At 38.2% G+C, this 23,390-nt stretch overlaps 1 protein-coding gene across 3 annotated transcripts in view; it reads right to left on the bottom strand.

The window, feature by feature from the left end:
- Positions 1 to 23,390, bottom strand: part of DTNBP1 (dystrobrevin binding protein 1) — a 156,053-nt gene that overhangs the window by 90,861 nt on the left and 41,802 nt on the right. For all 3 annotated transcript variants that reach the window (XM_017874513.1, XM_017874512.1, XM_017874514.1), the window contains 2 exons: positions 21,479 to 21,611; positions 8,766 to 8,898 (listed from right to left, as the gene is read on the bottom strand). In XM_017874513.1, coding sequence (XP_017730002.1) covers positions 8,766 to 8,898; positions 21,479 to 21,611 — 266 coding nt within the window. The remainder of the gene's footprint in view (positions 1 to 8,765; positions 8,899 to 21,478; positions 21,612 to 23,390) is intronic.

The raw sequence follows: 23,390 nt of genomic DNA, 5'->3' as shown, positions 1-23,390 counted from the left end.
GCTTGAACTTTCCTACTTTTGCTAGCTTATTTCTAAAAGCTCTTTCTTGTTCCTTTTCTATAGCATCTTTTCTTGTCTCATAAAGACAAAATGGGTTCTTACAAGATGGTCCCATATATCTGAAGCTACTGATTATAATTTTTCAATTTTCTTTTTTTTTTTTTTTTGAGAACAGAGTCTCACTCTTGTTGCCCCAGGTGGAGTGCATGTGGCGCGGATCTCGGGTCACTGCAAGGGCTCGCCTCTCGGTGGTTCCGCCAGTTCTCCTGCCTCAGCCTCCCGAGTTAGTTGGGACTAACAGGCGACCCTGGCCACCCCAGCTTGTAGTTTTTTGTATTTTTTAGTAGAGACAGGGTTTCACCATGTTAGCCAGACTGGTCTCGATCTCCTGACCTCGTGATCCGCCCACCCTGGCCTCCCAAAGTGCTGGGAGTACAGGCGTGAGCCACCGCGCCCGGCCTTGTTTTTAAGTTTTCTTCTGCTCCTCAGTCTCTCATTCTTTGGCAGGTTTTAAAAAATATTGATTACTAGCTTACAGTCTATGTATTTCAGTTGTTCTCATTTTGGAAGCTTTCTTGATTGAATATGATTTCTCAGCTGTCCATTCGTATTTGAGTGAGGCACCAAAAGTGGATTCGAAGTTATACAGAGCATGAGCTCAGCATCAGAGGGTGGTAAGAGCAGACCTAGCTGTTTCACCACATACATACAACCTAAATATCCCTATCTGCAGGCCTTTTCTTGTGGACTGGTCAGGTGCAGTTTTGCAGATGAACCCTCCATTCTTCTGCATAGGGGATATGAGTTTGGCTGTCAGAGTTCTGGGACCTACTGGGGAAAGGGGCCTAAACAGTCTTATTGTTTACTATGTAGGCTTTCACTTAGTTCCTCTGCTTTCAATACAGTTGTACCTCTACCGGTCCTCGAATGTGTTACAGTCAAGTCTGGAGCCCCTCAGGTACAATTCCACGTTGCCTGATGAGCTAGGGATGGAGTGATCACCTGGCTAAGTGGAGGATCAAGGGATCTTACTTCATGTATGTGCTTTCAACACACCTTATCTTTCAAGATCCTGGTGCCTTCAATTCCTGAGCCCTTCTAGAATTCTGCGGTACACACCAGCACATATTTCTTGTCTGAGTTCCCCTCTCCAGGCACTCACATCCTAGCTTGGGTTTCAGCCTTCTTGGCTTTGCTTATCAGTTACCACTTATTTATCTACTTTCCATCTCGTAAAAGTTAACATCATTTCTCATCTACTGTTATTTCTTTTCCATTCTTCTTCTTCTTTTGAATTGTAACTTTAAAAGCTCTTTATTATCATTTCAGTGGATTTTCAGCAAAGATGACTGTTCAAACCATTCTGTTAAATGGAAGTTCTGCATCAGTCAAACTATTCTGGTGTAATTACACTAGCCTTCATCACATTTCCAGTTCTGATACCCCAGGAATGAGTAAGAGTAACAAAGAAGTAGTTTAAAATGTAAATGAAATATCTCTAAATAGCAAATGTTCTGCATGATTTATTTAAAATACATTTCAGTTAATCTATATTTGCCAAATGAAATTGCTCAACTCTGGTTTTAACCAAAATTTATTTACACTATGACCAATTATTAATCAGCCATATAAATAATCAGACTAAATAAATTACTTTAAAGGGTTTCTTTTAAATAGATAATTCATCCTTTTATAGGCTGAATGAAATAGGCTAAGAGTTTCAGGAAGATTATAGTTTGTAAATAGATTTAAGCAGTGTTTCATATTCAATACTTCCACTATTTGTGTTTAGAGAAGCAAGTTAACTAGAACTAAGTTACATGTGATTCTGAGAGCTAAATAAACTGGTTCTTATTTGGCCCTTTAAGAAGAAAACTGTCTCATATTCAATAACCTTGCCAGAAATTATCATTATCTCTATTTTACAGATAAGAAAGCTGAGGATAGGTCATTTGCAAAAGGTCAAACAGGTAACAAGTGGCAGAAAAGAAATTCAAGCTGAGATCTTCAAGGACTTTTCACAATAATCCAAACAAATTGTATTTCTCTTAATAACTTTGAATTGAATCAGTAATGATATCAGGATAAAATATGCCTTTAAATCACAAGTCTAATGTCTTATGAGACAATTAGATGCAAAATTAGCATTTATTAATAAACATCTATTTTATGAAGATGCTATAAGTATTAAGAAATGTCTACATAATTTTTTAAAATTAAATCTTGAAAAGTCAAAGTACTACTTTAAATTTCTCACCCTTGAAACTTTTCACTGAAATTCTTAGGTTTAAAAACTATTATGACATTGTACATTAATCCCTCTCATGGTATCCTTGAGAAATAGAAAATAATTTTATAATTTTAGAAAATTTGGCCTATCAGAGTATGAAATATTTACCATTATTTATAGATTTCAAGCTACTGATTATAAGCTGGTAGTTCTCAATTGGCACACTACTTTTCTTACATATTTCAGAGTAACAGGCATTATCAACAAATCTGTTTATCACATCTAAGTTTATTTAAAAGATGCAATTTTAAAGAAGTTTTAAAATGCTAGTCAAGAAAGTTCCAGACTAAGCAAAGCTTTACAACAGAATAAGGTGTAAAGGAAACTGAATGGCCTGTCCAAGAGCACAGAGTTCATTACCAACGAAGCCAGGTCCTGGGTCTTTTAACTCTAAGAAGAATGCTATTTGTACTACATAATTCTACCTCCAAAAATACAAATATGCTGCCATTTCAATTATATAAAACACACTAAGACTCAGTAGATTTTGGTTTTAAAGTGATGCTTTTATCCCAACCCTAAATTTTGTTACTTTATTTTTAAATTTATTTTTATTTTATTTATTTATTTTGAAATAGGGTCTTGCTCTGTCAGCCAGGCTGGACTGCAGCGGCATGATCATAGCTCACTGCAGACTCGACCTCCTGGGCTCAAGCAATCCTCCAGAGTACTGGGACTACAGGCATGCACCACCATACCCAGCTAATTTTTAATGTTTTTTTTTTTTTGTAGAGATGGGGTCTACGTTGTACAGGCTGGTCTTGGACTCCTGGGCTCAAGCAATCCTCCCACTTCAGCCTCCCAAAGTGCTGGGATTACAAGCATTAGCCACCATGCCCAGGCATCATTTTATAGCACATAAATTATAATGCATTGATTAAAATATATCTAAGTCACTGGGTGAGGGTGAAAAAAAGCAAATAAAATTTCATAGCTCCAAATCTTATTCCCTGCTTTTCCATCTAATCATCTTAACTTGTCAAAACCTGAAATTCAATTTTATGTATTAAAGGGTGGGCATACCTCATTTTATTGCACTTATCAGATATTGCACTTTCTAAATAAATTGAAGGTTTGTGGCAACGCTGTGTTACACAAACCAGTGCCATTTTTCTAACAGCATGTGCTCACTTTATGTCTCTGTGTCACATTTTGGGAATCCTCACAATATTCCAAACTTTGTCATTGTTTTATGTATTATGGTGATCCGTGATCTTTGATATTACTGCTGTCATTGTTTTGGGGTGCCCCAAACCCCATAAATGTTGTATGTGTTCTGACTGCTCCCCTGACAAGCCATTCTCCAATTTCTCTCCCTCTCCTTGGACCTCTCTATTCCCTGAGACAAAACAATATTGAAATTAGGCCAATTATTAATAATAACCCTACAATGGCCTCTAATTATTCAAGTGAAAGAAAGAGTCTCACATCTCTCACTTGAAATCAAAAGCTAGAAATAATCAAGCTTACTGAGGCAGGCATGTCGGAAGTCAAGACAGGACAAGAGCTAGGCCTTTTGCACAAAATGGTTAGCTAGGTTGTGAATGCCTAGGAAAAGTTCTTAAAGGAAATTAAAAATGCTACTCCAGTGAACACATGAACGGTAAGAAAACAAACCCACCATATATGGAGAAAGTCTGAGTGGTCTGGACAGAAGATTAAACCAGCCACAACATTCCCTTCCTTAAGTTAAAACCTAATCCAGAGCAAGGTTCCGACTCTCTTCAGTTCTATGAAAGCTAAAAGAGGTGAGAAAGCTGGAGAAGAAAAGTCTGATGCTAGCAAAGGTTGGTTCATGAAATTTAAAGTAAGAAGTCATCTCCATAACAACAAAGTGCAAGGTGAAGCAGGAAGTGCTGACGTAAAAGCTGCAGCAGCTTATCCAGAAGATCTAGCTACGATAACTGATGAAGGTGAAAACACTAAAGAGCAGATTGTCAAGAGACAAAATAGACTTTTATTGGAAGAAGATGCCATCTAAGACTTTCATAGCTAGAGAGGGGAAGTCCGTGCCTGACTTCAAAACTTCAAAGGACAGTCTCATTCTCTTGTGAAGGACTAATGGTGACTTTAAGCTGAAGCCAGTGTCTCATTTACTACTCTGAAAATCTTGGGAGGCATCCTGAAAATCCATAGAATTACGCTAAATCTTCTCTGCCTGTGCTGTATAAATGCAACAACAAAGCCTGGATGAAAGCACATCTGTTGGTGGCATAGTTTACTGAATACTTTAAGCCTACTGTTCAGACCTACTGCTCAGGAAAAAAAAAAAAAATCCTTTCCAAATAATATTGTTCATTGACAATGCACCTGGTCACCCAAGAGCCCTCACGGAGATGAACAAGTAGATCAATGTTGTTTCATTGTTATGAACACAACATTGATTCTGCAGCCTGTGGAATAAGGAGTCATTTCAACTTTCAAGTCTTATTATTTAAGAAATACATTTTGTAAGGCTATAGCAGCTGTAGATAATGATTCCTTCAATGGATCTAAGTCAAATGAAAACCTCTGGAAAGGGTTAACCATTCCAGATGCCATTAAGAATGTTCATAATTAGCCGGGCGCGGTGGCTCACGCCTGTAATCCCAGCACTTTGGGAGGCCGAGACGGGCGGATCATGAGGTCAGGAGATCGAGACCATCCTGGCTAACACGGTGAAACCCCGTCTCTACTAAAATACAAAAAAAAAAAAAAAAACTAGCCGGGCGAGGTGGCGGGCGCACCTACTCGGGAGGCTGAGGCAGGAGAATGGCGTAAACCCAGGAGGCGGAGCTTGCAGTGAGCTGAGATCTGGCCACTGCACTCCAGTCCGGGCAACAGAGCGAGACTCCGCCTCAAAAAAAAAAAAAAAAAAAAAAAAAAATGTTCATAATTAGTGGTGGGAGGTCAAAATATCAAACATTAGCAATAATTTTGAAGAAGTGGATTCCAACCCTCATGGATGACTTTGAGAGGTTCAAGATTTCTATGAAGGAAGTCTACAGATGTGGTAGCAACAGCAAGAGAACTAGAATTAGAAGCGAAGCCTGAAGATATGCTTGAATTACTGCAATCTCGTGATCCAACTTAAACAGATGAGGAGTTACTTCCTATGGATGAGCAAAGGAAGTGGTTTCTTGAGAAGAAATCTACTCCTGGTGAAGATGCTGTGAACATCGTTGAAATGACAAGAAAGGACATAGAATGTTACATAAACTGAGTTGAGAAAGCAGCAGTAATGTTTGAGAGGATTGATTCCAATGTTGGAAGTAATTCTACTATGGGTGAAATGCTGTCAAACAGCAACACATTCTACAGAGAAATCTTTCCTGGAAGAAAGAGTCCATTGATGTAGCAAACTTCATTGTTAAGCTATTTTAACTAAGATATTGCTACAGCCATCTTAACCTTCAGCAACCACCACCTGATAAGTCAGCAGCCATTACCATAGAGGCAAGACCCTTCACCACCAAAAAGATTACAACTCACTGAAGGCTGATGATCATTAGCAATAAGGTATTATTAATTAAGGTATGTACATCGTTTTTTAAGACATAATGCTAGTGCACATTTAATAGACTACATACAGTATAGTATAAACAGAACTTTTATATGCACTAGGAAAGCAAAAAAATCATGTAACTAGCTTTACTGCAGAATGCAGTGGACTGGAACAGAATCCGCAATATCTTAAGGTATTATACTAGGTTTCCAACAATTAAATTTCAACACATCTTGATAGAAAAATCACAATAGTCATATAATTCTTGTATTATGTAGCTAAAAAGCAATGGGCTATTTAAATATATAGATTACCCATCTCTTTATAGCTACACGAGTTAATAATACAAGTTAGTCAGAACTTGCAGCCACTGACAGAGCACTTAGCTGGTGCCAAGCACTATTCCAAGCACTTTACTGATTCCCTAAAACCCTATAACGTACTGTATTGTTATTATCCCCATTTCACAGACAAGAAAACCACCTTCTAGGGTCACATGACCTGTACCCAAGCTGTCCAACCTCCTGCAAAAATTTCCTCTCAAAATTCTAAGCCTTCCTACCATGTTCCTTGAAACTCTTGTTGTATTACAAACCATATTTCCATGCCTAACTTCTTTACAACAGAATGTCTCTCTAACTTTTCATTTAACAATGAAGACTAGCCTGAGCATTTCTACCTCTGCTACCTTCCTCTTAAGCGAAGTTCCTCTTTTCCCACGCCCACATATCAGACTGGAAATGCCCTGGGTCACAAGGTGCACCCACTCATTTAAAAGTCCCTTCTCCAGGCCGGGCACGGTGGCTCATGCCTGTAATCCCAGCACTTTGGGAGGTTGAGGCTAATGGATCACCAGAAGTCAGAGGTTTGAGAGCAGCCTGGCCAACATGGTGAAACCCCATGTCTACTAAAAATACAAAAATTAGCTGGGCATGGTGGTGTGCGCCTGTAATCCCAGCTACTCGGGAGACAGAAAAAATGCTTGAACCCAGGAAGCAGAGGTCGCAGTGAGCCGAGATCACGTCATTGCACTCCAGCCTGGGCAACAACAGTGAAACTCTATCATGTTAAAAAAAAAAAAAAAAAAAAGTCTCTTCTCTGACAAGAATTCTTTTTTTTTTTTTGAGATGGAGTCTCACTCTGTCGCCCAGGCTGGAGTGCAGTGGCGCAGTCTTGGCTCACTGCAAGCTCTCCCCACCGGGTTCACGCCATGCTCCTGCCTCAGCCTCCGGAGCTGGGACTACAGGCGCCTGCCACCATGTCCGGCTAATTTTTTGTATCTTCAGTAGAGACAGGATTTCACCGTGTCAGCCAGGATGGTCTTGATCTCCTGACCTCGTGATCCATATGCCTCGGTCTCCCAAAGTGCTGGGGTTACAGGCGTGAGCCACTGCACCTGGCCAAACACTCCATTGTTCATGATGCCATACGCCCTCCTACAATCTTTGTGGGACAAATGAAATGTATAGAAAGCACCTCTGGAAAATTCACATACATACAACCTTTTGTAAATAATCTGTTCCATGGCCTCCCTGGAACTCTTCTGAAGCTCTTCCACAGCCTGCACACAACCCATCTCCCATCTCTGCCCGGCAGTCTCTCAAAGTATGGTCCACAGGCCACCCATATCAGAACCACCTAGAAGGCCTGTTTAAAACCATTCTAAATTTAAACCATTCTAGAGGCTTATGGAATAAGGAGTCATTTCAACTTTCTCCACTGGAATTAACTTTAGAATGGACTCCCCAAGGACGGAGCCCAGGAAACCCCATTTTAAATACTCTCCCCAGGAGACTTTTACGGCCCATTAACATTTAGTGCCCATCTCTAAGTATACATGACCCTAATTGAGAACTTGTGTTCTAAAATACTCATTTCTATTCATTTCTGCCTCATCCCTTGGCCTCATTCTAGAAGACTTTAACATCAATACAGCAATGCACCTCACCTATGTATTAGCCTCCTTGGGGGTGGGGGGAGTGGTATATTAGTGACCAGCTCCTCCTGTCCATGATAGCAACCCACTCCTGTTATTGTCACTAGACCCAGAACAACTCCACTTATCAGCACTCCTAACACCAAGAGTGTACTCTGTCCAACCTATCCATCTCCCTCTCCTACCAAATCTGCTCTTGGGCCACAGCCAGACCCAATTCCATGACTTCTGCTTCCTCCCAACTAGCAAAGCCCGCCTCCAGCTTCTGTTCCAGAGGTGCCCAGCACAGACGACAGTCTGTCTCATGCCCTCTGAGACTGACTCCCCACAGACTTCAGAAATACCGACCCTGTACCTTCCATCTCTGAGCTGGCCACTGTAGGACTTGGGATGCCAGAGCTAGTCTAGCAGGCTATTACCCTTAGACTCCTTTTCCATCTCCAGTTCAGGTTGGCCTAGTGATAACAGCCATTATTATAACTAATATTTACAAAGCACTAACTGAATTAGGTAACAATTAATTCATTTAATCCTCACAACTCTATGATAGGGGTACATCATTATCCCCATCATAAACCAGTGACATTGAGGCTAAGAGAGATAAAATAATTCGCCTAAGGTCCCATAGGTAGTGTGTGACTGAGCTGAGATTTGAAGCCCTCCAGCCCCTTTCCACAGCCTGAGCTCAGGTTCCTTCTTTCTGTTCTAGTAATGGAGGAGAAGAGCAAGAAAAGAAAAGAGCAACCCAGTCATTTGCCACGTGGAGAAAACTAGCTCAGGGCTCCTATTTTGCTGGAAAACTTTGCCCTGTGCTCCACTCCTTCATCTTTATATTTGGGATTCATGTTTTACCCTTTCCTGAGCTTTCTATAACTCATCTCCAAAAGATGGCAACAGATAGTGGTTTTTTAAAAAAGTTTTGGAAAGCTTATTTATCAGCTTCATGTCGAAACCCTTGTCTTTTATCAGCCGGGACTTTTAAAGAGTAGCATGTAAAGTAACATGGAAAACTTCGAGACTGAAAATGAATATGGTAGCAAAGTTTTCAAACTCACCTCTTATTTTTCTTGTAATTCTCCAGTTGCTGGGACTGCATATGTTTGCATCTTTCCAGTTCACACTGCCCACATAAGTCTTCCAGATGCAGCAGGTTGTTCTCTACCTCCTCAAAACTCGCCTCTAAATGAGCTGAAAGTATATAAAATAAAACAAACTTCAAAAGTCAGAATCCTTGATCATGATGAATACAAAAAAGTTATTAAAATAAAGCTGGCCAGGCGCGGTGGCTCAAGCCTGTTAATCCCAGCACTTTGGGAGGCCCAAAGACGGGGCGGATCACGAGGTCAGGGAAGATCGAGAACCATCCTGGGCTAACAGTGAAAACCCGTCTCTACTAAAAAAATACAAAAAAACGAGTCAGGCGAGGTGGATGGGGTGCCTGTAGGGTCCCAGCCTACTCGGGAGGCTGAGGGCAGAGAATCGAGCGTAAAAACCCGGGAGGCGGGAGGCTTGCAGTGAAGGCTGGCAGATCCGGCCACGCACTCCAGCCCCGGGCGACAAGAGTTGAGACTCCGGTCTTCAAAAAAAAAAAAAAAAAAAAAAAAAAAAAAAAAAAAAAAAAAAGTATCAAAAGGTAAAAGTTTACATTGTTGAGATTGTTTTGCATTTTTAAGTATTTTTTATTAAACTTTCTTGAAGCAAAAGAAAACATACTGGCCAACATTAAAACATAATTCAAATTATCTTTTTTGACTACATTTCAAGCATTATTAAGAAATAAACTTTCCTAAATACTAATTAACCAGGAAGACAAAGAAATGGAGAAACATTATCTTGATTAACATAATACTATATCCTAATGATCCCATATACCACATGCGAATAACCAATTTTCACATAATAAGAATATGGCAAAATATAATTAACACAAATTATACCTAACTTAACCTAATTATACCTATCCTTAACTAACTTAGTATCTGTGTTTCTAAATTACGTTAGCATTTGTTTTGCCTCCAGCACATCACATACACAAATCTTCAAGGCGCAGTAGATATGCACAAATACCTGGTAAGCAGGGGTTACCAGGCTACTCAGTGGTTGGGTGAGGAAGTGACTTCGCTCTGCCTGTCAGGTGACTAGTCTTTCACTACTCCACTCTGCTGCTAGGCCACAGAGCCTTGCAGCTTTATTGGAACATGAACATCACCCACTCAAACCTTTCACTGAAAAGATTCAAGACTAAAGCCTAGAAAAACAAATACAGTGCCTTGCCCAAGCAAGCTAGTGAAGGGCCTCACGGCCAGTGAAGGACAGTCAGGAATCCAAACTGAATCCCTCTCACATTACACTGATTTCCAATTGATAGGATGCTAAGTAAAATGAGATTGTAGGGGCAAGGATTAGTTGTTTTCTCATATAAAAGAAAAGCTTTTGAGGTCAAACATTCGAGAACTCAGAGCCTCATAACTAGTTATCTATTATTCACTGACATATGACAGTCACTGGGATACAAAGATGAAAAAGACAGTCCTGGAGCTCAAGGAGCTTACAGGAGAGGGGAGGCATATTTCAATGACAACAGAGCATGACAGAGTGAGGTGCCGTAGGAACTCAAAGGAGTGGCATCTAACACAGATGAGGGAAAGCTCAGCAAGAAATGATTCCCAAGCCGGGAAGTAACAGTGATCCAGTGGGGAAAGGAGCAGTGAAGAGGAACAAGTTGGCTCTGCAGCCTTCCAGTCTTGGGTTCATTTAAAGGGCTATAATATAACTCCTTCATTTACGTACTAGCTTTTCATATGACTTTCTAAATTAGCTTTCATAGCATTAGGTTTGAGACAAACTCCTCAAATTTCAACTGACAATTACAGGTTTATTGTGATGCAAATGTTTGCCTGTTTTTGGAAGTCCTAGAGAGAGCAATTAGGCACAAGAAATAAAGATATCCAAATAGGAAAGGAGGAAGTTGAAATGCCCGTTTGCAGATGACGTGATCTTATGTAGAGAAAACTCTAAAAGCGCCAGCAAAAAAACTTTTAGAACTTAATAAATTCAGTAAAGTTGCAGGATACAAAATCAACATACAAAAATCAGTAGCATTTCTATACACCAACAATGAAATTGCAGGGGGCAAGAAATCAAGAAAGCAGTCCCATTTACAATAGTTACAAAAAATTACAATACTTAAGAATAAATTTAACCAAGGGAAGGAAAGAGCCAGGTGCGGTGGCTCACACCTGTAATCTCAGCACTCTGGGAGGCTGAGGCAGGAGGATCACTTGAGCCTAAGAGTTTGAGACCAAGGGGATGAAAGATCTCTACATGACAAACTATAAAACACTAATGAAAGAAGTTGAAGAAGACACAAAAATGAAAAGACATCCCCATGTTCAGGCATTAGAAGAATATTGTGAAAATGATGATACTGCCAAAAGTGATCTACAGATTAAATGCAATCCCTATCAAAACACCAACGACATTCCTCACAGAAATAGAAAAAAAAATTCTAAAACTCATATGGAATCACACAAGACCCTGAATAGCCAGAGCAATCCTGAGCAAAAATAACAAAGCTGGAAGCATCAGATTGTCTGACTTCAAAATATACTACAAAAAGCTATAGTAACCAAAACAGCATGATGCTAGCATAAAACAGACATGCTGGAACAGAACAGAGAACCCAGAAAACCCAAAAATAAATCCACCTATTTATAGCCAATCAGTTTTTGACAAAGGCACAAAGAACATTCATTGGGAAACACATGGTCTCATCAATAAATGATGCTGGGTTAAGTGAATATCCATATGCAGAAGAATGAAACTAGACTCCTAACTTTCACCCTAGAACAAAATCACCTCATAATGGATTAAAGACTTAAATGTAAGAGCTGAAACCATGAAACTACTAGAAGAAAACATACGGGAAACATTTCAGAACATTGGTTTGGACAAAGATTTTATGGAGAAGACTTCAAAGGCACAAGTGACAAAAGCAAAAATAGACAAACTAGATTACATCAAACTAAAAAGCTTCTGCCTGGAAAAAAAAAAATCAAGACTGAAAAGACAACCAGCAAAACGGGAGAAAATACCTGCAAATGACTCATCCCACAAGGGATTAAAATCCTTTCCTTTGAATATATCCCTAGTATAGGACTGCTGGCCATATGGAGTTCTATTTTCGTTTTGTTTTGTTTCAGAGGAACCTCCATATTGTTTTTCGTAAGGGCCCTACTAATTAAAATTCCCAAGGAACCCAAACAATTCAACAGCAAAAAATAAAAATAAAAAAAAATCCTATTAAAAAATGGGCAAATGAACTGAATAGACATCTCTCAAAAGAAGGTACATGAATGGCCAACGGGTATATGGAAAAATCTTCAACATCACTAATTATAAGGGAAATACAAATCAAAACCACAATGAGATAACATCTAACCCTAGTTAGAATAGCTATTGCCAGATGGAAATAACAGGCACTAGGGACTCCAAAAAGGGGGAAGGGTGGGAAGGGACAAAGACTGAAAAACTACCTATTGGGTGCGATGTTCACTATTTGGGTATTGGGTACACTACAAGCCCAATCTCTTCCAATATGCAATACAGCCACACAACAAACAAGCACTTGTAACCCCTTACCCCCTAAAACTAATAATAAAAAAAATAGCTATTACCGAAAAGACCAAAAACAACAAATTCTGGCAAGGACGCGGAGAAAGGGGAGTTCTCATTCGCTGTTGGTGGAAATTTAAATTAGTATAATCATTACGGAAAACAGTATGGAAGTTCCTTAAAAAATCAAAAGTAGAACTACCATATGACCAGCAGTCCCACTACTATCGGGAATACAGCCAAGGGAAAGGAAATCAGTATCTTGAAGCGTTATCTGCACTCCCATGTTCACTGCAGCTCTATACACAATAGCCAAGACATGAATTCAACCTAAGCATCCATCAATAGATGAATGGATAAAGAAAATGTGTTACATATAAACGATGGAATACTATTCAGCTGTAAAAAAAGATTTAAGTACTACCATTTGCAGCAACATGGATGAGCCTCGAGGACAGTATGTTAAGTGAAATAACCCAGGCACAGAAAGATAAATACTGTTATGTTTTCACCCATATGTGGAAGCTAAACACGTTGATCCCAGGGAAGTAGAGGGTAGAATAGTGCTTACTAGAGGCTGCTGGGGAGGTGGGCAGTAGCCAAAGGTTGGTTAATAGATACAAAAATACAGCTAGATAGGAAGAATAAGTTCTAGTATTCTATAGCACTGTATGGAGAGTATAACAATTAACTGTATATGTTCAAATAGCAAAAGAGTGGATTTTGAATGTTCCCAACACAAAAAAATGGTGTTTGAGGAGATGGATGTGCTGACCACCTTGATTTATTACACACTGTGTACATGTATCAAAAATCACACTGTGCCCTATAAATATACACAATTATGTGTCAATTAAAAATAATAATAAAAGCAAAAAATACACAAAACTTAAAATTTTAAAAGAAAAGACAAGGCAGACACTGGGAGAAAATCTTTGTAGAACACACCTGATAAAGGACTGATATCCAAAATATTACAAAGTGCTCAATTTGCAACTGAGGGACAGTCTACAAAATATCTGATCACCATGTCTCAAAAAATTGTCATGGTCATCAAAAACAAAAAATGTTTGAGAAACTGTCAGAGCCAGGAGGAACCTAAGAAGACAAGATGACTAAATTTAGTGTGGTCTCCTGAATGGGATCTTGGAACTGAAAAGAATTATTAAGTTAAAAAAAAATTTAAAAGTATGAATTTTATTAATGAAGATTTTATTTTAATTAATCTTTGTTTGATCCAAACAGCTGTTAGATAATCCAAGAAGTGTTGACATTTTCTCTTTTTATCCTCCTCTCAAGCATTTATCCTTTGAGTTACAAACAATCCAATTACATTTTTTATTTTAAAATATACAGTTATTATTGGCAATAGTCACCCAACTGTGCTATCAAATAGTAGGTCTTATTCCTTTTTTTTTTTTGACACTTTCTAATATCCTAAATTTTAACCCTACTAAATATTTGTGCTTATAAAACTCCCTCTCCCCTCTGCTAGGGTATAAGGCTTAAAACATGAATTTGGTGGGGGGGAATAAATTTTATTCAAAAGTGAAAACATGATGACAAGCAGTTTAGCAGTTTTCTTCAGACATTTTAGGTACTGACTTTCATCATATTGATATATCACTGTAAACCACTGGCAAATCTGGAAAAGGCTAATAATAATGTAGTTCAGGGTGGTTTTGAACCCAGCTTCAGAGGCCACATCAAACAGCTACTATACGTGATTATGGAACGCTTAAATGAAACAATTTGTAAAATCTAAATTTTAGCCAAAACTATACCTAAGATTTTCAGAATGTCACAAATGGTACACAAAGAGTTTATATGGGGGAATCAGGCAAAATGATGTACTGCCATTTACATATATTTTTTTTTTGTAGAGATGAGGCCTCGCTATGACCTGGCTGGTCTTGAACTCCTGGGCTTGAGTGATCTTCCTGGGCTGGCCTCCCAAAGTGCTGGAATTACAGGTGTGAGCCACCACACCCAGCCTACATTGTTTTTTGTCTTATTAAATGAAAAACTGACTAGGAGATTCAGCTTGGGAACTAGTACTCCTAGCACTAAAGAAGCAATACTCAGTTCATTCTATTATAACTAGTCTGACAGGGTCTTAAAATGTATAAAAGACTATCATAGCTAACAGGATTATGTAAAAGGTTGTTTCATTTTGATTAGTGATAAAAACTAGAATAGTTAAATTTAATATAGATTCCATTTAACTCTAAGCTACTTGGTGCATTCAGTATCATGCACGTATGCTTAGCATATGGAGGACTGGTTAAGAGCTAGGCTTTGAAGCACAAGCTTAAAAACCCAGCTCTGTTCCTGCCATATGAGATGCAATGTGATACCTTGTCTGTGAAGAGAGAGCTAACAATACATATCTTGCAAAGCTGTTAAAAGGATTAAATGAGCCAAAGTACCTAAACTTAATACTTGACACTTAGTAAATAATTAATGTTTGAATATAAAAAATAGAGAAAATTTTTAGATTAGCTAAGTTTTATATTTAATAAGTCATTTAGAACTAATAATTTCATTGACCAGTAATGATAATGATGTAAACAAGATCTATGGATCTATTAGATCAAAATGTCAACAACATTTTCATTTTTACCTTACAAACTTACACACCTATAAGTTATTTTCCAGACTATATTCTTAGACTTAAGATCTCCTACTGCTAAAAGCAATGAAATTTCAAATGATTTTTCTGAAAAGAAACTATGTAATGGAGCCAACAATTATTCTATGCTGGAAAATGTGTATGTTCTTTTTACCTTTTAATCTTTATCTGGACAGATGGCAATTTCCATTTAGATTCTAGCTCTGTTGGTTGACTACAGAGCTAATGAGGCCAGGAACTTAAATGAGGTTGATCTCTAGGCAGGCCAATTAATTTCTCATGGACAGAAATTCTGTTCTAGGTACAAATTGTACTTGCTGCCCCAGTCACTCTTTTGTTAATAACGTGGGGACCAGATGAAAACATGTGAGTGGTTTATCAACCTGGAATTCCTAATGAAAAACACGCTGTACATACTTCTGAATAGGACAGCATCATGCTCTTGTGCTGAATGACAAATTTAGACTAAAAATGCTTGAAATAGTCAGTGGTCATTTGACTGCTAACACCAAATTCATATTTATGTTCTCCCCTTTAAAAAGCTTCACAGGCTCCGAACACTTTCAAGTTAAACTCCTTATCATTCAGAGACCTACTGCTCTCTGGCCACAAACTGTGTTTACTTCACTTCTTTCCTTCACATATTCTACATTACAGCAAAACAAGATGAGTCCTGCACGTTGGTGCCTCCTCCTCCTTGCCTCTGCCTGTCCCTAACCCCGGCCTGTCTTTTCAGGCTTAGGCCAGTGGCAGCCCGCCCTCCTCCCACAGAACTCCCTTCCTCTTCTGTGCTGCCCCAGACCTTTCAGCCTCACATAGGACTCACATTCTGACTGATATCATCCAACTAGTTGTGTACTCTCATCTCTCTCAGGAATCAGTAAGGGCCTTAAAGGTGCAGACTGTATTTTTGCTTCTTTGCTATCCCCTAATAACTTGCCTGTTGAATTCAATAAAGAATAATTGCTGGTGATAGAATGATTCTATTACTCTAACATGTAAAATAACCAAGAAGGCAAATCTATTCATGGTCATCTAGTTTAAATATTAAGAGATTATGCCAAATTTTGTAAAAGAATAAACATAAGCAAGGAACTTAGAAAACATTAAACAACATGATGATACTTTTAGCATATTAAACCAGGTCACATTATCAGTGACTTAAAACAGAAGAAGTGATGAAAATTTTCCACTTTAACATTAGTAGACTTGAAATGAGTAATAAAATATAAAAGAATTGGTATTAAAAAAATTTCATCCCTTCTTATATTAAAAACGTAAAAAAGCTCTTCATATAATGACAATACATACATAACGTGTATTCTGAATATTTTATGTTGAATTTAAGTTGGCAGAAATTTAATTTTCCTGTCACAGCCTGCTCATTTCCTGTTGCAAAACAAGTTGCATATATGAGTACATTTGGTAACCAACTTAGGATGCATATACATAAAATACTAGCAGGCCTCCATGGACACAAATATACCTTTACAAGAAGCTCAAGTCTCACCATTTTGCTCGCTATAACAACAGCATATGTCTCATTTAGCGATCAGTGGAAGAGATAGGTAGAATTTTATTGTGAAAAGCCATTTGGGAATGCCTGACAGCTGTGCAAAAAAGAGCTTCACAAATCTTTGTGAGAAGGCCGTCCCAGAGGAAAAGCAATTCTGTTTGGAGTTTTTCTTTGTGCCATTTGTTTCAAATACATATTATTTGTAGTGTAACCACTAATATATAAAGAATGAAGTAGCACAGTAAAATTATTTCCCACTTAATGAGTTCTTTTCTAACAAAATAATTAGCCTCATGGAACAAAGAAATCTCCTTTGGCTGCAAACCCACAGGTCACAGAGGCCAGGTACTGAAAGACCACAAGACTCTTCAAATGCTTACGTTACACTTTTATGTACTAAGGTAATAAGGTAACGATGGTATGAATAAGGAAACTTTAAGAGGTACATTAACTTGCAAAAGCCATTATGGAACAAATGAGATCTATGTAGTAGCATAAAAGGTGTCTAAGAGAATTCATGTGCCTCTCGAAGGGTCTAACCTCAGAAAGGAACCTGGACATACGATAACCTAGTTCATGAAAAACCAACAGAGCTATGATCATTTCTCTGTTAGATGCCCTTTAAAATTCTGTACAGAAGAAAGCAAAATAATACTGTATCAGGCTAGGTCAAATCAAAAGAAAAAGACAAACTCAGTATGTGGCTGCCATTCTCTTATATCTAAGAATTGCTATCTAAGAATTAACAGAATCTGCTGGCTGGGTACAGCGGTTCAATCCTGTAGTGCCAGAGCTTTGGGAGGCTGAGGCAGGAAGATCGCTTGAGTCCAGGGATAGTTTGAGGCTGCAGTGAGCTATGATCACATCACCGTGCTACAGCCTGGACAACAGAGTTAGATACTGTCTCTAAAAAAAATTAAAATTTCAAAACAAAAACAAAACTCAGAATCTTCTGTTCTAGATGAAGGGAACAGTCTTTTTAAAATAGGTCATATAAAATAAACTAAGAAATAGAATTCAAAGACAAGGCTTTAACATTTTGAATTTCAACAAAGGAATAGGATTATACTACCCTCTAGTGGAAGTTCAAGAGAATTCAGTATATACTTGTCAAACATATTTTTCCAGTTTTATGATTAAAAGCACTGTGGTTTTCACAGAATAAAACATTCCATTGTATACTTATACACTTTCAATATACAGAATACTAATATCACCACATTGAAAGTTGTGGTTTTGCATTCTAAACTGTTCTGCAGCACAAGCTGAATTGCATAACTTCCATCCAAACCCTCCTGTCACAGAATAACGGTTTTGTAAATTCACAAAGGCTAGAGAGGTCCCCATTAGAATGTCGACATCTTGATGGCAGATACCCACCCTTGTTCACTGCTGTGTGTCCAGAGTCTGTACGCAGTGTGTGGTGCGTGGCAGATGCCCAGCATGTACCAGTCACTGTGCTAAGTGGTTACGTTTATCATCTCATTTAATCCCCCAAATACCTATGAGACAGGTATGCTCATCATCATTTTGCAGACAAGCAAACTAAAGCTTGGAGTCATCGAGAAATCTGCACAGTTCTTAAAGTGAGGAAGTTGTAGGACTGGGAACCAAACTCAGATCTGTAAGTTCATAGCCCTTGTTTTCCAGTTCCCAGCATACCTTTATTATTTACTTTTAAAATGACAAACCTTATCAGTAAGTGTCAATTAAATAGGCTTCTGCAAGCTGGACTGAAACCAACATGAATGGATCATCTGCTGTAACTTAACAATTCCCAAGGGGCTAGGTACCAGGAGTCATATTAATGAAGCCATGGGATAACACAGCTAAAAGCATCATCAAAAGTCCAAATTGTTCACATAAGATACAACCTGTACCCTTCAATAAAAGCAGACCCTCTAGAGAGCAAAGTAAAATCAAAAGAGTGAAACAGCCTGGAAAATGAGGGACTGACAGGATATGGTGTTACATCTGACAGTGAAAGGGCAACAAGTTCAAAGAGGTTAGGGGAACTATGTGACCAAATAAAATCGCTGTTTTCTTCTAAGTGTGTTTTTATTTTTTTATTATTGCTTAACTATTTAAGCCTTGTAATACTATGTCAAGGTATTTGGGTGATAATAGGAGAGATTTTGAGCTCAAAAAAAAAAAAAAAAAAAAAACCCCAGTAAATGAGTGAGCATTTAAAACACTAAATGTTTCCAAAATCTAAGAATGATACATAAATGCATCAAAATGAATTCACAAAGTACATTAATGGTGCAGATATATGTTTACACAACTCCATCAAATTTGGCTTCAAAGTGTTTATTTTCCTACTGTAAAGAATATCATCGCAGGGCGCGGTGGCTCACGCCTGTAATCCCAGCACTTTGGGAGGCGAAGGCGGGCAGATCACGAGGTCAGGAGATTGAGACCATCCTGGCTAACACGGTGAAACCCCATCTCTACTAAAAAAAAAATACAAAAAATTAGCTGGGCGTGGTGGCGGGCGCCTGTAGTCCCAGCTACTCAGGAGACTGAGGCAGGAGAAGGGCGTGAACCTGGGAGGCGGAGCTTGCAGTGAGCCGAGATTGTGCCACTGCACTCCAGCCTGGGCAACAGAGAGACTCCATTTCAAAAAAAAAAGAATATCATCAGCACTGATTCTATAAAGCTTAAACTGCTTAGCTAAAAGCCTCATGATTTTAAAACATCTCTCTCTGGGCTCATTCTAGGCCAACAAATACTAACTAGGTCTCTAAAATTCCAAGTTTTGATATGCTATCTTCCACAGTCATTCATCACTAATTATTATAAATACCAGGCAAATAACAGCAATAGATTAAAACCCAAAGGAAGCATGCATTCCAAAGGCTAACAGATAATTCAGATTGGCAATATACATGAAAAACCACCATCCAGACATACCTTCTAAAAAAAACTGAACTCACTCTCTAAAAAGAGCTCAATATCGGTTAGACACAGATGAGAAGAAAAAAATGACTCAAATTAATTTAGAAGTTACTAACTAGAACAGTTATCAGATAATCTTTTAGCTTTCATTTGTGTTTAGTGTTAGATGTTCTCAGATTACTAAAAAAGAAAGGATCCAAGTGAACATCTAGAAGGCCTATCTTGTGCATTTAAGAAGCCAAAATGCAGTTTCTGAAGAATAAGGTCATGTATTACTAAACATCAAACCTTTTTCAGGATATCAGAATCCTAATTGGGAATGAACATACACTATATTTTATGAAAGACTTATAGAGACTGCATTTCCTAAACAGAATTGACTATGAAAATAATTAGAATTGTGGCAGAATACATTTAATCAGCAGAGTGGTATTAAGCAAACAACAACCATCTGTAAACAGATTTACTCTCAGCTGGGGAAATAAAAGAGGTTATCATAAGAGAACATGTCTGCAAAGAAGCATACAACCAATGAAAAGCAAGTGACTCAAAGAGATACAGAAAGATGAGCTGAAAGAAAGTGGCTAAGAAGAATGTTCCAAACATCTTAAGGGCTATGTCCAAGGCTTGGGAAGGACCATTACTATACCTGTAAGAGGAAACCAATGCAGAGGGCAACGACAGCCATTTTACATTTCTCTAAGACCCAGGATCTCCTTTCCATGCCGTGCCTTCAGAAATAACAAAACACTGACCCTGAAAGGCGTGGCAACAGCCAGGGGACTTGAAGAATACAGTTCATAGAGACCTACTGAGAGCCCTCATCCTGCTCCCTCATCACCTCATCCTACTGCCTCATACTGATATTGAGGATATCATCAATGTGGTTGGGATCCTAGATGCATTTATAAATCTTATGATCCTGAGCAAGTTGCAACCTCTCCAAGCCTTAGTTTATCTGTAAATCGGGAATAATAAAAGCTACATTTGTGGGGTTCTTGTGAGAATTACAGCTAGTATCGTGAAGCATCTCATGATCTCTGACATACAGTAGGTGCCATAAACAAACGATAGCTACTGTTATCAGCAACAGCACTCCAAATACTATGTATCTATTTTGTTCACATACAAAAAACTGTTTTATGACTTGCAAATTACTTGCCTTGTATATTAGTTGTGTTTTGCTTTGAATAAGGCAATATTAAAAACAGGAGGAGATAATAGAATATCTTTAGCTTCCCACCTAAAAGACTAAAACAGGTTATTAGCTCATACAGACAGCTCCTACCTCCTATTTTACTAAGATCTTAAGCTTGATTAGGAAATAGTAAGCTACAGTATTACCCTTAGATGTGGCATCATCAAACATAAAAGACAATTTTCTGAATATAAACCCAAGAAAAAAAAATACCAATATAATCCATCCAAATAAACAACACCAAAAAAATAAATTTCCAGAGTATAAATTTAGCCAAACTGGTACCCTGATTTACACTGTTGTTGTTGTTGTTGTTGCTGTTGTTTGAGACAAGGTCTCACTATGTTGCCCAGACTGGATTCAAACTTCTGGGCTCAAGCAATCCTCCTGCCTCAGTCTCCAGAATAGCTGCAACTGCAGGCACGCGCCACCACACCCAGCACAAGTACCCTCATTTAACCAGGTTTGTTTGGTCTCTAATCCGTTTGAAGAGAAAAAAAATACACTACAAGACATGAAGTTCTAGCAGATCTAAATTTTAAAAGCAACAATTTCTGGAATACATTCTACAGTCAGGACAAAGTCACCTAATCCATTTTCTACATGTATGCTTTCGAACAGAGACCAAATGTCAACAAAGACAACCCGAGTCACTTTAAGATCACCATAATTATAATTATGTGTCCTGAGCTGACCTGAGGCAGAAACAGTTAGAACTAATTTCTACTTTACATCATTTTCTGTCAAATGCTCAACTAATCAAAATATGAAATTAAGTAGAAATCATGATTTTCCAAAAAATCCTGTTAACCCAGAATTTCATGTGTTCCTAAAAAGCTTTGAAATTACACCAAACCCTGCCCAAGTTGTTTTCATTCCTAAAAGTAATGAATGAAAACATCGGACTTACTCAGATTTGCTGTCATGGATTCTAAGTCTGCGATTAAAGCTGGGAGCTGCTGGAGCTGCTCCTGCAGCTCCACGAGGCTTGTCTTTTTCTTCTCCCAGTGCGCAGAAAGCATGACCACTTCGCTATCCACCAGCTGCAGCACACAAGAAGGGGGGGCAAAGTGAAACCGGCTTTTAGGCACAAAGTAAGTACAGTTAACGTAATGAGATTTAATGTTACCTTTAACAACCCGTCTACTCAGTAGAGATTATGGTACATTCTAAAAGAGACTGAAGCTGTTTTCATTTTTAGAAAAGAACCAACTTAATATTCAGTACAGGAAACCTCAAATTACTGCTTGTATCACTGCATCTTAACCCAGAGAAGAGAAAGTTTAAAAATGACTTTAGAAGTCACTTCTAAGTATACCCTGTTTTAAGCAGACCATATATTTGAAAATCCAAATCTAAAAAAAATTAAAGCAAAAAACTACCACTAACAACCAAAAAGAAAACAAACATAAAACATAATTAACAGGTAATTACTGGCTTTACAAAAAGGAAGTCCTCAAACAAAAGTTCCCTAATACATTTAGAATATATCGTGATTTAATTTACATTTAAACAGGAATACTTATTGAATAAAGTATATAAAGGAATTTTGAGGAAATTGGCCAATTCCAAAATTCCAGAAAGAGAGGAAATGATTTAAGTTAACAAGGAATTCAGCAGATGTAAAGGGTTCCTAATAGCAAGGTTGTGAAATTCCAGAGCAGCCTAAGATAATTCTAACTTCTTTTGCTAAAGACTATAAAGAAAATGATAAACATTAGCTTCTCCCAGACAATTTTGTTTTGGTCTTAACACAGTGGGAGGGACAAGGGCCTAGAAAGATTTAGAAGGAGCAAGAAGAGGTAATCTTTTGAAAATATCAACATGAATAAGCAAGAACTGTGGGAAAAAAACTCCATAATCTGTACAATAAAAAATAAAGGTGACAAAACCCATTATATGACAGAAGAAAATGAATTTGAATATTCACAACAATTTGCACATCTCAAGAGTAAGGTTCTCTTTTCTTTTTTTGAGACGAAGTTTCGCTTTTGTTGCCCAGGCTGCAGTGCAGTGGTGATATCGGCTCACTGCAACCTCCGCCTCCCAGGTTCATGCGATTCTCCTGCCTCAGACCCCCCAGTAGCTGGGACTACAGGCGCCTGCCACCACACCCGGCTAATTTTTTGTATTTTTAGTAGAGATAGAGTTTCACCAAGTTGGCCAGGCTGGTTTTGAACTCCTGGCCTCAAGCAATCCATTCATCTTGGCCTCCCAAAGTGTTAGGATTACAGGAATGAGCCACTGTGCCCAGCCAGGATTAAGGCTCTTTAAGAGTTAGAATCTGAATACAACTGATTCTTACCAAGTTCCACTTAAATATTAAGAAAGGACTTTGGAAGACTGATTATATCAAAGATACAAAATTATTTGTATGTGGTGCTAGATTGTTTTTTTTTGTACATTTCACTATAGTAGGAATTCTCATTTGAAATAAGAAACTAAGCTATGCTACATCTCCTGTGGTTTCTCAGCCCACGCTGGAGGGATAAGCACATCATCTCTTCATTCAAGCCTCAACTGAGCTGGGAGGCCACACCAACTTTCACACAAACTGCATTTCTCATTATTTTTGTGTACTTAAAAATGTCTGTTGCCAACTGGTCTTTAAAAAGATCCCTGTTTGCAGATGACATGATTGTATATTTAGAAAACCCCATCGTCTCAGCCCAAAATCTCCTTAAGCTGATAAGCAACTTCAGCAAAGTCTCAGGATACAAAATTAATGTGCAAAAATCACAAGCATTCTTATACACCAGTAACAGACAAGCAGAGAGCCAAATCAGGAATGAACTTCCATTCACAATTGCTTCAAAGAGAAT

This window comes from Rhinopithecus bieti, unplaced genomic scaffold (assembly GCF_001698545.2).
Source record: "Rhinopithecus bieti isolate Rb0 unplaced genomic scaffold, ASM169854v2 scaffold_7684, whole genome shotgun sequence".
NCBI classification, from domain to species: domain Eukaryota; kingdom Metazoa; phylum Chordata; class Mammalia; order Primates; family Cercopithecidae; genus Rhinopithecus; species Rhinopithecus bieti.
This window is presented reverse-complemented; position numbering and strand designations above follow the sequence as displayed.